The sequence below is a fragment of the Lichenostomus cassidix genome, chromosome 6 (assembly GCF_008360975.1).
Source record: "Lichenostomus cassidix isolate B80296 chromosome 6, HeHo_3.0, whole genome shotgun sequence".
NCBI lineage: Eukaryota > Metazoa > Chordata > Aves > Passeriformes > Meliphagidae > Lichenostomus > Lichenostomus cassidix.
Genome location: NC_139487.1, coordinates 31,791,890 through 31,806,620, shown reverse-complemented (window position 1 = coordinate 31,806,620; position 14,731 = coordinate 31,791,890). Strand labels below are relative to the sequence as shown.

General features: G+C 48.5%; 1 protein-coding gene across 5 annotated transcripts in view; it reads left to right on the top strand.

The window, feature by feature from the left end:
• CDH23 (cadherin related 23) overlaps window positions 1-14,731 on the top strand; it is a 177,326-nt gene that overhangs the window by 82,392 nt on the left and 80,203 nt on the right. For all 5 annotated transcript variants that reach the window (XM_085064346.1, XM_085064345.1, XM_085064344.1 and 2 more), the window contains exons 10-11: window positions 8,822-8,934; window positions 10,880-11,068. In XM_085064346.1, the coding sequence (XP_084920472.1) occupies window positions 8,822-8,934; window positions 10,880-11,068 (302 nt within the window). The remainder of the gene's footprint in view (window positions 1-8,821; window positions 8,935-10,879; window positions 11,069-14,731) is intronic.

The window sequence follows — 14,731 nt, the reverse complement described above, 5'->3', positions numbered from 1 at the left end:
TACATCCTGGGCCTGGGAAATCATGGAATCATAGAATGAGTTAGATTGGAAAGGACCTTAAAGATCATTGTTCCTACCATGCTGCTGTGGGCAGGGACACCTTCCACTAGGCCAGGCTGCTCCAGGCAAATTTGATGATATCTCACGTTGAAATCTTTATTCCTAATGATGAACTGCAACCAGCTCAGCTTCACCCAACACCACGGAGGAGATTTTCTGTTAAGGGCAGGAATGGTGCTGATTATGAACTGAATGGCTCCTGGTGGTTTCTGTGGTGTTTCCCAAAAGCTTTGGAAGCTGGGATGCAAGGCCTGGGCCCAGGAGGGTGCAGAGCTAGAGAATGAAGCTTAATTAAAGCCATGATGGCTTTCTGCCTTCTCAAAGGCCACGTGGATTGCTCCTGCCTTTGCAGCCTGACTCTGAAGCCTGGGAACCCTTCCTGGTGTGGATGAATGGATCATTGCTGAGCAACGCTTGTCCTCTTTGGCTCCAAAGCCTGAGGACCTCTTCTAATGGCAGCAGGGGCAGGACAGGCTGGGAAAGTATTTCCAGATAAAACACAGCTGCCTTAAGGAAAGGCCAGTTTTGGGGGGATTGGGGCTGTTCATTTAAGATGCCTTCAGCCCAATGGTCACTGCCATACCCCAGCAGATTTTGATGCTCACAGAGCTGAACTCAAATGCTGCTTTGATGAGGACAGACAGGCTTGAGGTGACCCAGGAGTGAGTGACCAGCTTGGGGGGTGTGGGTTGCAACCCTATTCCTGGCATCATTTTTGGGGGAGCTTCTTCCAGCAAGAAATGGCAGCAGTGCCTCCCCTCCCCACTGTGGCACGTGCTCCGGGTGCTGCCTACACGTGCAGAAATAATTTCCCAGTTTCTCTTCCTTAAAGCCCAGCCATTTCAAACCCTCTTTTAATCAACCTCGAGGGTCAAGGTGATCTCACCCTGACTTTCAAGTCCACTGATCCCGACTGCAAGTATCCAGCCTTTGAAGATGCAAGGATTATTTATTCCTCTAATTCCCTCTGCAATTTATTCGAGAGATTCTCCCAGATTGTGGGTATCAGCTGGCCAAGGTGCAGCAGGGACTGTCTTTTGGCTGATATGGGATCTTTTTCACTGGAGAATGGACTGAAACATCAGTGTAATTTTGCAGAGGTTGCTGAATTATGGTGAGGTTGGTAAAATAGCTGTAAGCCTGGCCATCCTGGATAGGCAGTGGCATAGTGGAATGGGGAATCAGGATGCTCTGGGATCCAGGTGGCACAGAAATATGGAGAGATCTGCAGACAGATCACTGCACACAGCCTTGCATCTGCTTGTGTATGCCAAGAGCTCAATCCCTGCCCCCAGTCCTGCCTGATGGGGGCAGCTGTCCTACCAGAGGATCCAGCAGAACAGATCAATGAGTGATTAAACTACTTTGCACTACTATTTCTGTTCCCAAACATGAGAACTACAAAGTGTTTTCCTAACTGGCTAGGAATCCTTCTCCTGTCATCACCAGGGTCTCATGGAGAAGGGGTTGGATGGGATGGATCAGCCTGTGGATGGAGCTAATGGTAGTTTCTGATGTCTGAGAGTCCAGACATGTGACTGGCACCTAATGCACTTCCAAAATCCTGCTCACCCAAGGCAAGCCTTTTTTTTTTTTGGCAGGCAGGTAAAGCCTAATTAATTTCTCATTATCCTCAATCACGATGGTAAAGGTCAGCAAGCAGATTTTTGTGCCTGAGCTGGAAAATTTTTATGGCAATTCTGAAAAAAAAAAAAAAAAGCTTAACATATGGGAATGGGGAAGCAAATTAAATTAGAAACCGACCGTAAGCAAAAGTGAAAGTGGCTGGTGGAAGTAGTAATTATACCTGGCTCTTCAGCTCCATTCCAGGAGGGGAGGTGGCAGTGATGCTGCTCCCATTTACCTGCAGGGATGGGTGATGCCTTTTTCTAGCTCTCACAGTTTTTTGGGCACAGGGTCAGCATGTGGCTGGTCTGATTGTGCCTTTTGGGCTCATATATACAGCAGTAGAGAGCTGAGAAGCAACCTGGCCGTTCATCATTCCTTTGGTGTTAATACCTCAAGCATTGGTGTGATTTGGAGGTGGGGTGTAAAAATTAATTTGGAATTGCCGCTGTCCTGTTCGGCTCCATCCCTTGGGCAGCCGTAGCTGGGGATGTACTGCAGCAGCTCTTATTTATACAGCTATCTCCAGCACAAGGTCCTCCTGTGACAGGAACACAATAAAACTAAAAGATTAACCATAACCACATAAAATAAGAGTGGAGATCTAGCTTTATGCCGCCAGCTTACAAAGCTGTTAAGGCTGAGATGACAGAGGAGCGCTGGTGTAGCTGTGCCATGGCTTTGGCTGGTTGTCCTGCCTGCACTGGGAATCATTTCCATAGCTAATAGGGAAAAGCCATTCAGCTGTTTCTCCCCCTTCCTTCCCATCAGAGTGTTTTAACTCCAGGAAAATGTACTTTTTTGCCTCACACTTTAAAAGGAGTGGGCTCACTGCCCAGTAGTGAAAGAAATCCAAATTGAGACCTTACAATTCAAGCCCCTTGTGCCAACAGGCTGGTCAGTGCTGGGGCTCCCATCCCTCCAAAGGGTGTTCCTGCTGCTTTTCCTGTGGCCAGAGCCCTGTGGAAGCTCTCCCTCCCCGGCTGCACTGACAGGTTGGAGATGCTCAGCCGCTGAGGTCAGGACTCTGTTTGAAGGACAGATAATTAATCCAGCAAAGTAATCCACAGCTCCTTTTTGGCAGATTTATGGAGATAGCCTCTGTACCGGGGACTCTGCCTCATCATCTTTCATTTCCCAGGCAAAGCGAGTGACTTGTTGTATAACACGACCTGTTCTAGATAAGGCTTTTCATTTAGGGGAACTCTCTGGGCTAACAGAGATTGATTTTCCCGGCAGAAATCGGGAGGGCCCTGGCGTTTTGGGCAGGATCAGCCCTGCAGACGGCAGTGTGTTTTCACATTTGCTGCCGCTGCACATCGCCTGGGGCACGGGGAATCCTCTGGCTCTTTAAGAGAAGGATTTTAAGCGTGAGTTAAACGGCAATTTAATTAATAGGCAGGAGCAGATTCTGGCCCTCGAGCTCTTATTAGGAAAATGTATTGACTCACATGTTGCTCGGCAGCAGTAAACTTTGGGATTCATTTCTTTCCAGGATAGTCAGGAGACTTGGAGTTTCCTGGCAGGAGGATATGAAGGTGACCTGTGCTGCTTGGGCAGGCACTGAAGGGTTAACCCAGGGGAAAGGGTCCCAAATGTCAGTCTCTGCCTGCCTGAGACATTTCAGGAGCGGTGATGGATGGGCAATGGGAGATTGCACAAGGGCAATCCATACGTCCTTCCTGGGGCTTGGAAAGTCCTTCAGGAGCGAGGGGAGCGACTCAGGGCTTTTGGTCAGAGAGCTGGTTCTTAGTGCCATTCCCAAACCCTTAGGGCCGGGTTTTTCCCCCCCAGGTGGATTGTTTTATGAGACTGATGCAATTTCTAGCAAAGCCTCTCTTCCTGAGGGAAGCATGAATTAAAAATCATTATTTGCACAATGCGATAAAAGTGTGAGTTACAAAAGTGCGAGGGAAGCTGTAAAGAATTGTTCTCCATCTTCTGGATTTCCTGCTAAGGAAGGGAGTGTCGTATATAAAAAGATACTTTTAAAATATATTAAAATATATATATATGAGTAAAAATCAGTGCAATAGCTCTCAGAACGTGTGTTCCATGATCTTAACATATCCACAGTGTCCCACTGCCTTCCTTTTGAAAGTGCAGCATGAATCCTTGAGGAAAGGTCAAATGGCCAGAGGTCTCCAAGCCCTCAGCTGACATCACACTCCAAAGTTTGACCTGACTTAATAAAGAAGGCAGAGCAAAGCCTGCCCACTTCCCTAAAACCCTTAAACCGGGCATCAGGGAGCACCCTTGGAAATGGGGAGCTGCTCATTTTAATATTCCCGTTTTGCCTACATCGCGCTGGCTTTTTCCCCACATTTCACTTGCTCGGTGAACTAGCAGGGTGTTAAAGCCCTCATAAATTACACCTGCTGGGAGGGCCTTCCAGCGTGATTTAAAGGCAGCCATCATAGCAGAACATTTCTGTAGGAGGACACGCTGATGGGTGGAAAAGTGCCTTGCGCCGAGTTATCCATCAAAAGCTGTTTTTCCCACCCTGCCAATGCAAGGGGATGAGACAGCACAGAGCAAAGATGGTGGCTGCAGTTACAGCCCCTCTTTGCTTGGCTCAGTTGCTCCCCATCTTCCTCCACGCTGTTAATGATGTTTTGTCATCACATTGGCATCTGGCTTTGGCTCCCTGGCAATCCAGAAATCATTGGAAACAGATATGATTGGGATAATGGTTTGCATGGCAGGTGGTCCCCCAGCAAATGGTCCATGGTAATTAAAACTATACATTCCCTTTTATGTGTAAATAGGAAACAAAAGCATATTTTCTGTTTGATTTCTGGGACTTCCTATTTAACTTCTTGGGAGTTAATGTGTATTCAAGGCTGAGCAACCTGGTCTAGTGGAAGGTGTCCCTGCCCATGGCAGGGGGTGGAACGAGATGAACTTTAAGGTTCCTTCCAACCCAAACCAATCTAGGATTCAGTGTTGACAACCCATGGAGAAGGGTGAACCTGCACCATCTCTGTTCATGTCAGGGCCAGAGAAAACAACTGGTTCTGAGATGGTTTTTAATGGAGGAATTTCAGAAAGGTGTGGAGCCTGGAGAAGTGAGGTTCATGTCAAAAAGCACATTTTAGATGATGTGGGAGACTGGTGGTTATAATCCAAGACTCAGCTTCCTTTTGTGTGTGAAAAATTACACTCAGAGCAGAAACTCTCCAGGCTATGTTCTCCTCTCTGGTACTCGACCACAGCTTCCAGGAAATTTGGGAGGGGGATTGCACCTTGGGTGATAAATATCTCCTTTTATTTGCTTGTACTGTACATTCCATTCTAAAAAAAAGGAACTGTGTAAGCACTTGATCTGAGCTCCTTCTGCGGCTCTGCAAGATCAGGAGTTCTGCTGGTTGTGCAAGAATGGACAAATCCTTTGGGAAAGATACTAAAAAGGCCTGTTGGCAGAGCAGACGTGTGAGAAGGAGCGCTGGCACACAGCTTTGGGCTTGAACCTGTTATCCCAGAGAGCCTCATCTTCCCAGAAGAGCAGCAAACCAAAGTCCCAAGCAGGCGAAAGGTGCACTGTGTCACTGTTTTATGCAGCAACTCGATTTCCCTCAAAGCTCTGGTTGTAATAAGCCCTTTTCCTTTGGAAATGACTTGTTGCCTTTGAATCTAAGCACGGGGCAAGGTCCCTGCCCTGGCAGTGCTTTCCTGCCTCCGGCCCGGGGGCAGAAACTCAAGGTGAAGAGCAGCGAGGTGCTCACGGCAGCTGATGGACTATTTATACGCTAATAACTGTGTCTGTTGCTGACTCCATGAACCACATCCAACAGCATCTATTTCGGTGCCGAGGAGCCCTGACGGAGCACATTTTGATTAATAAATTATCCGGAGCAAGGTGTGTGATGGGTTCCCCTTTCACATCTCATGAAAGTCACCCGCTCCGAGTTCAGCAGCAGCTCTCCGATGTGAACAGCCCTTCCTGTAGGGGAAGGTGGGAAAAGTCTCCTGCCCAGAGAAATCGGCTTGCCCTGACTGGCAGGGAGCTCTTCACCAGGGCTGGGCAATAGTTGTGTCTCTCTCTCAAATCCGAGGGATCTGAATGGTGCTCAAAGGCTAAAGGGGTAGGGAGGAAGGAGGAGATATTGATGTATTTTTTTTTTCATTTTTTTTTCCTTCCCCCCCTTCTCTGGGTTTGAGCCAGTACTTTTAACAGCCTTTTTAAACTGAGAGCTTGGCTGAGGGCAATTAAACATTATGGCTCTCATCTATAAAACCCCTCGTTATAGCAGTGTTTCTCCAAAATGATGCCTATGCCACCATCCGTTCCTCAATGAGCCTGGAAAAACACTCTGGATAGGCTCCTGCGATGCATCCCATTGCTCCCAGCCCAGCATCCCATCAGTCCCTGCCTTCCTAGGCCCCTGTTCAGCTGCAGTGAATGCAGAAGCTGCTGCTGCCCCTGTACCTGCACACGGACAGACAGATGGCAAACTTTTCCTTCTGCTTTACCTGTGTCCTAACAAGAAGCTGAGCTTGTATGTCCTGAGCAAGCCTGTTCCTTGCCAGGTGGGAGCAACAAGTCTGCCAGAAATGGATTCATTCTGCTGTTCCAAAGATTCCAGTTTTTTGCTGTGTTCATTCTCCCCTTCTCTCTGTCTTTTTGAGTATTTAAAACATTGTCTGCCTCATTTTCCTTCTCTCTGCACCCCATTTTGCTACACAGCCTTTCCCTTCCCATCCTTTAATTTCTGCCCCATCTCTGCATGTCCCTCTGGTCTCTTCAGAGAGAGGAAAGACAGTACCAGCTAATTTACCCCAAAACCTTATTGTTTGCTCTTGATTAGAGAGATTTTGGCAAGGAAGATGTCTGGGGAAATGGGCATTGTTGAGCAGTGTGAGTGCTTCAGCAGGGATCACTGGTCAGAGCCGTGAGGAAGTGGTGGTTGTAGAGGTATTTGGAGACACCTGTTTCCCTAAATTTACAAATTCGCAAAGCCAGGAATTCTCTGCTAGCAGAAAGGAAGCCCTGGTGGTCATGAGGGGAGTATCTGATGGTGTTGTGGAGGCTGAACTAGAGAAAAGCCTCTGATGTACAGCCTGAGAGGCCTTTGGGTCCCCAATTTAGTTACCCATCCTTCAAAAAGTGACTGTGGTTAAATATGAAATGCATAACCATCTTTAGGACACAGAACACAGAGCTGTGTTTAGTCAAATTCCTGCCCTATTGACCTAATTCCACTGAATTCCATTGTTCCCACATTTTATTATGCTTTATATTAGGGGGAGGTGACCCTGAGGCATAAACTTTACCGTGGCAAGCTGGTGTCCTGGAGCATTTAAATGCCTCACAGCACAGTCCAATCCATCTCGTGGAGTGCCCTTCAAAGCCGGGATCCGAAGAAGCTTCCTAAGGAGTCAGCCATAAATTACAGAGCAAAAATGGGAAGGATGGAAAGAAGGGAATTGTCTGAGGGAGGAGACTGGAGATCTTCATGTACAGCAGCAAAAGATTAGGAAGAAAAGCAAGGCTGCTGCTGATATTTTAAGTAGCCTGGCATCAGTTCATTAAGCTGACAAGTGGTCAGTGGGGCGTTTTGGATGGAGAGAAAAGAGGACCAAGGACAGGAACGGGAGGAATTCGGTTCAGGAGGAAGACAGAATGGCTCAGTAATGGGGAGAAAGGTGTTGGGGCACTTAGGGCTCTGGGAGAGCAGGGAGAGGCCAAGTGGCTCCCGGGGTGGGAGGGAGGGGATAGCCAGACCTGGAGGGTTTGGCCATCCCGGGAAAGGTGCAGCTGTGAGCAAACAGAGGTTGGAAAGGGACAAGGTAGATGCTGAGTGATGGGAAACAACTTTCTGTGGCAGCAGATCTGTCTTGCAGCTCCCTTCCAGGGAAATGACAAATGCTGTGTGTGTTTCGTTCATGCTGAGATATATTGAGAAGACAGGATTTATTTTTTACTTCTTTTTGACTGGAATGACTGCAATGTACCTGCAGGGTTTTCTGGCTCCTGTCTGGGTCTGGATCAGGGGTTTCTGCATGCCTTGAGATGCTGAGGGGAGCGGTGTGGGTGACCATATGTCTGGATATAACTTCCTTGGTCATCACTAATTCAGCAGCCTGCTCTGGTTTTGTGTCAGGCTGGTGTCAGGTGTCCCAGGCTCCACACACCAACTGCTTGCTTTTGTCTGGCTCCCAGGGAGAGCACCTGGAGTTGTCACAAGCACATTCCCAGAGCAGGACAAGAGTCCTTTTAGCATCTGCTGGCCATGAGATTCAAGTGTAGTCTTAATCTTCCCCAGGTGTCTAATTCCAGAGGAGGATTCAAACTGGGGATGGGATGACCCAGTGAGGCAGCCCAGCCCTCCGTGGCATCGTGGCTGGTTGCTTGCATGTAGGGATGGGCACAGGGGCCAAATTTGGCTTCAGAAGAGGAAAACGAGGCAGCTGCATGGGATCAACACATCTGTCAGGAGCATAAAAGCAGGGCAAATGCCTACAGCACTTTGCTAATACTTTCACTGGCTTCAGTTACATCCAGCTAAGAAAATTCCTGAGCTGTGTGTGGCTTCCCTGTTATTTAATAGAGTTTTTTCCCTTTCTTTAAGCTCTGCAGCCTCTCCTTGAATACATGTGGACTCAGCCCCTCAGCACCATCTGGCAAGAGGCCCCAGAGTTAAAGCACTGCTTGTTATGTGGCGAATTCCTTGTGAGCTTGGTCCATCTATGCCTCCCTGTGATTATCCCAGACTGATGTCCCTTAAGTCTTGTATTTTAGGAGTGGGGCCATGCCCACCCTGGGGACATGATACCCTGTGAATGCAGGTGGTCACTCAGGGGGGAGCAGCTGGATTTGGTCCTGCTTTCACCTTTGCTGTTGCATGTTTTAATAACTAAAACCCTTTGAAGTTCTTCAGCTGCCTCCAGCATTGACAGCTTTTGGCTATGGAAGGAGAGCCCCATTTTGAGCCCTGATTTGGGGCAGGTGAGAGGAGGAGAGGAGTGTTACATCCATGACATTTTCAAGCATGTTGGAATGGTGTGCCAGGTTCCACGAGGCCACTGCAGCCTGTGCCCAGCTTGCAGCTTGTGTCCTACTCCTTCCCTCCCAGCACTTTTTGGGATCAGCTATGCCAGCTACTTGTGCTCACATTGCTGTTATTTTTCCCAGGTAACACCAACAGCATCTTTGCACTGGACTACATCAGCGGAGCCTTAACACTGAACGGGCCCCTGGACCGGGAAAATCCCTTCTACAGCTCTGGATTCATCCTCACAGTGAAGGTGAGACCTCCTCCAGCTGAGGGGCAAAGTGACAGAGCAGGATGGGGAGGGCATCCTGCCTGGGGACAGCTCCTTCCAGGCAGCACTGCAAACCTGGGATATGTTGTTCTCAGGGGCATCAAGAGCCATGAAGTGCAGGTGAGATGCTAAACACAGACCCCTTGTCTGGTGGCCTGAAACATGATTCATTCTATGTGGATGTATAAAGGCATTTTTGGTGTCCTGCCTGCTCCCTAACTAGATATGTCTGTGGCTGTGGCTACTGGCAGCATGCGGATACCCCAGAATTGCAAATAACACCACAAACTTACATTCAGTCACCTGGATTTTGCCGATTTCTCGTCTTTCCCCTCCAGAAACCCCATATAAACATGACATTTTGTCATGTCAGCAGGCAGTGGCATAACAGGGCATCATCCATGCCTGCCCAGCATGGGGAGCGAGTGATGCTGGAAGTTGCCTTGTCAAGGAAAGGCACTGGAGCATGGCTTTCCAGCCCCACCAGCCCCACCTGAGAGCAGCTCCCTGGCTCTGCTCACAGCCCTGTAATTAAAATCAATACCAGGCTGGGCAGCTGGTTGGAAACACATTTAGAAGTATAGATTCTGCTGGGCCAGGGTGGGGAAAAATCAGCAGCATAGGAAGGGTCATTGATTGGGAGGGAGGCAGCCAACACATAGCCTTCTTGTTTTGGCAAGTGTGAGGCTTTCTTGGAGGGGGGCAAAGGGACAAGAAATCACCCCTCCTGGTCCCAGGCACAGTTCATACTGTAGGGCTCTGTGTGAGGAAAAGATCCTCACCCATCCCTGGTATCTCTTCATTCAGGCTTTTATAGTTTCAGAAATCAAGAGAGTGTGGATTGTCTGGTTCTAATAGGGACAAAAATATCTGTTTAATCTTGGAAAGGCTTGTGAGCCTGAAAACTTGCCCATTTTCCTCCCTGCATGACAATGGAGTTCCAACCATATTCTGTTGATCTGATAGATTTCTGTGTCCTCTCCCCACAAACTTCACATCCTCCGGCAAATGCCAGCTCTCTGCGTCCCACATCCCCAGGACCCAAAATGTTCTCTTCTACTCTCATCCTGGAGCACACAGTGAAAATACAGCTGGATTGCTCCTCACTGGGATCAGCCTGTTCTGCTGTTGTGTGCAGAAGCAGTGAATAGCAATGAGCCGTGTGGGTCGTGACAGCATTGCTTTTCCATGCCCACAGCAAAGCAAGATTCTCCAAAGGACAAGAGGAGGGACTCGGCTTGTAAAGGCTGTTTCACAAGTCTTGCTTCTCTGGCATTAAAATCTCCACTCTTTCCTTTTTGGAAGGCAAAATTAAAGTCCTTCTTGAGACAGAGGTGTGATGCGGACTCATGACTCAGCTCTGTATTTAGACACGTGTTGCCAGACCTATTTTAAGGACTAAATCTTCTTTTCCTCTGGTGCCCTAGTTTTCCATCCCTATGTTTTTTAACATACTGTCAGCTCCCAGTCCCACCTCGAATGGCAGAGGAGAGAACAGGAGTGCTCTTTACTCCATTGAGCCTTCCATTATTTTGTGAACCGTCCCCTTCATCTCACGAGGGACATTTTTTGGTTTAAATGCTTGTGGCAGGGAAATCTACTTGTTCTTGAGTGACTCTGGATCCTGCCAACCTGTTGCATGACAGAGGCAAGTGAGAACTTGACCACAGCCATTCCAAGGGAAATGCTTAACCCCTGGGAGGGTTTGTGAGAGTGTTGTGGGACCAAAGCATGGGTGATGGGAATGCTGGGCCAACATCTCTGTGTGTTAATGGGACAATGGCAGAGCCAACTGGACATCCTTCTGTGGCAAAGTGGAGGAAGAAAAAGCTGCAAGTGTTTCTCACCACACCACACACCATGCACACATTCTTATACATTTATTCTTTCTGGAAAATAAAGGCTCCCCTGTTTTCTGTCCTTGCAGGCAACAGAGCTGAATGATGACCGCACTCCCTCCAACGCCACTGTCACCACCACCTTCAACATCCTGGTCATCGACGTCAACGACAACGCGCCCGAGTTCAACAGCTCTGAGTACAGTGTGGCCATCACAGAGCTGGCCCAGGTGGGCTTTGCCCTTCCCCTCTTCATCCAGGTGCAGGACAAGGATGAGGTGAGGTATCCTGTTCCTCCTTTGCGGGGTAGCACTGGTTTGGTTTTGGGGGGAAATCACTGAGGAACTTGTGATGAGGTGCATGGTTCTGTCCCAACATCCACTTTTTCAGCTCTTACTGCTGCCATTGCTCTGTTCTCTGTGTACCCCAAGTCCAGTTTCCCTCCCCAGGGTGCAGGCATGGCACAAGCTCTAATGGAGTTAGGATTGTATGGCCCCTGAGAACCAGAAAATAGGATTGTCTGGGAGGCTGATCCCTGCCTGCTTCCGAGGGCTCTTGTCAGGCAGTGCTTTGCCAGTCTGGTTTAGCAAAGGAGGAATTTTTCTTCTGGGCTCCCAGGGGGGATCTGCCAGGGACAGGGAGGACAGGAGCGCCAGGCTCTCTACCCGGGGAGGACGGGAGGACTGGGATACCAGTTCATCACTGCAAACAAGCCAGGAGCACTGGAGGCTTGTTCCTCCCGCGTGTCGATGGAGCTCTATTTGTCACGCGCCGATCCGTGCCGTGTTAGGGATTGCAGCCTGTTTTCCAGCCTTGGGCTCCCAGCCTTCAATTACTCTGATTATTTGACTTGTGCAGTTCACGTTTGGCTGCCCCTGTGTGCTGATCCCCCCCAGCCCCGCCACGCTGCGTGGTGTCTGCTCCAAACCACTGCTGACACCTCATGGTGAGCTCTCCCAAATCCCTTGGGAAGGCTCTGCCTGCAGGCTCCTGCCGTTCCCATTCTTCTTCAGGCTGAGCAGGAGATGAAGGGAGAGGGTTTGTCAGAATAAATGGCAATCACAGAATGGTTTGGGTTGGAAGGGACCTGAAAGATCATCTCATTCCAAACCCGCTGCCACAGGCAAGGATGTCTTCCACCAGACCAGGTGGCTCAGAGTGCCATCCAGCATCAGGCAAAACATCATCAAGATGTTTTCCTGATGCTTCGGGTAATGGGAAACAAAACATCCCCCCCTGACCTCCAGAATCCCTGTGGGTCAATTAAAATGTGCAACTTTTAAAATGCCTTTTCTGGCTGAGAAGATGGATTTGCTATTCCCCCACCCAGGGTGGAGTTCACCCTGTCTCGTCAAGCCACCCAGAAATCCCATTTTTTTTCATCTGAAGTGATTATGACACAGAACTAATAATCTACTGGTGACATGATGTCACCATCCAGGAGTTATGAGTTCAGCCTGAAGAGGTGCAGATGAGCTATTAAGCAGATAAAGAGACTGTTTTTTCTTGAAAATGTCAATTGCTAATAAAGAAGATATGGATATGACAGATGCTTAGGATAGCTTCTGAATAGAGCGGCTGCCGTGCTTTCTGAGAGATGTCAGCAGATCCATTCTTGAAGGGCATTGTAACACTTCTGTTTGTGCCACCAGGATGAAGGATCTGTCATTATTTCTGGTTAAAAGCTCATTTTGCTGGAGTGACTCCCATTCAAGAATTCACTTTTCAGCCTTGCTAATTTTAAAATGGGAGAATAAAAAATAGCCTCGCCTTCCCCATTGCACCAGCAAAAAATAGACGCTGTTCTTTTGATGTATTTCTTAAACTTCCTGAGATTTCCCCAAAAGAATTGGCTGAGATTTTTAAAACTGCTGAGAGAGGATCTCTTGTGCTATGGGAGTCTGAAGGAGTTTTACTGTACATGTCTTCAGAGACCATCATATTAGCACGGATTGCTTTGACTGTGGCATTATTTTCACTGATAAGAGGCAGAGGAGAGCTGATTCTTCGAATAGCTGGAGGGAGGAAAGTTATAAGCAACTGGTTACTTTTTTTTCTGTGTTATTCTGCAATGGATCTTCCTAATTTCCTCTCATGGATGCTTGCAACTGGATTAACCATCGCTTTGAGGGGGAAAAAATGGGGAGAGCATGCCCAGGTTGTGAAAAATATGTGTATGAGGCAGAGGTGGGACTACACCTGCATCCAGGCTTGCTCTAGCACTGCTTCCCAGAGAGTGTATTTCCAGAAGTCTCAAGACCCACCAACTTTCATTAAAAAAAACTACAGAAAGGTTAGATAGTTGCCTGACAGTGGTATTTTGGATGCTCAAGGACCCCGTGAGAGCTGTGAGGGTTTTACAAACCATCTGGGTTTGAGGTAGCTGATGTGGCACTGGGCTCCCTCATCTCTCTGTGGATGCAGGGCTGGAGGGATGGGTTGGCAAGGGCTGAGGTCTTCAGGCAGGGATGTGACTGAGGATGTGGCTGACAGAAGCTGTTCTGGCAGCACTGGCTTCATGCTGGAGATGACACAACTCATTTGTGTAAGGAGCAGAGGGAAACGAGAAGAGAGTTATACACATCTCCAGGTAAAGCAGAGAGAAAAATAAATGAGAGCAGATGGGTTGAGACACAGGAAATCAAAACTGGAGTTTTTGGGAAGATCACTTGAGTTTTGTCTCCTGCCTCCCAACTTATGTCATGAAGTCCTGGGAGAGTCCGTTGGCAGATTGGTTTTGTTCTTGAGCCAAGCCACCAAGCCTTGTTCTGGCCCCTCAGGAAAATTCAGGCACTGGCTCTTCAGCCCTCCTGCTTGTTGAAGTCCTGCTGGGATGGAGCAGCCATCCCAGGAAGTGGTGATTTTGGGGAGCCTTCCTGCCATTGTGGCTTTGTAGAGCTGGGGAAAGGGCTGTCACGTGCGTCTGGTCTCTAACACACACTGTGTGGGCTGCCAAGGTTGTTAAACAAGGTTTTTCATAACCAGGCCCACACAGCCTTTTTTAACCATGGGGTTTTTTGTCTGTCTTTTTTCTGGTGCGTTTTGCACAAACTGAAATGATGGCTTTTGGAAGGAGTCAGATTAAACGATTCAGCAAAGCACTTAAAAATGTATTTCCGAGGCACACAAGACCATGCTTGAAAGCCTGTGCTTGGATTTCCCTCTGTGTTGTAAGTGCCTTTCTGCAGCTCAGCTGGCGTTAACCTCTCAGACAAGGTAGCCAAGCGAGTATCTCCAAGGAGAAGCCCTTCCAATGAGTCCAACTCCTGCAAACTCCCAGCTTCCACCCCCCAAACGTGGCTGTGGTCTTCCTCCACAAGGAGCTGGCCGGGGGTGTGAAGTGGGATGGGGAGCTTCTCAAGAGGGAGGCAGCCAGGCTGAGCTGAGGTGACCCCACAGATGGCTTTGGGGTGCAGCCAAGAGGTGTCCAGCTGCTGGTTTTACTTCCTGCGTTCTCTACGACTTACTGAAAGAGAAATCAGTACGCAAGGTTTGCACAGGGTTTTGGATCCAGCCTTCTCGAGCAACCTGGTCTTGTGGAAGGTGTCCCTGCCCATGGCACAGGACTAGAATGAGCTGGGCTTTACAGTCCCTTCCAACCCAAACCATTCTGGGGTTCTATGAACCAAAAAAAAAGCATTAATTGCTGTGCAGCTGAGCTTCTCTCCCTGCCAGATAGAGAGCAAAACCTTGAACAGCTTTCCCAGCCATTCAAGAGCTGTTTATGAAAATCTGTGGAAGTTCCCCAGTATTTAGACTGAGCCTCTACTCAACTGGACATCCCCAGGCTGGGGTTCTCCTCTCATTCGCATTGTGGTAATTCAGCAAGGAGGAGTAAATCCTGTATATAAAGTGGAAGATTAAAACATTGACTTATCTGCTGTTACAGAAAGAGCCCTGAGCTGTGGAACAGGTTGGTGTTGATTCAGAGGGCTCATCTG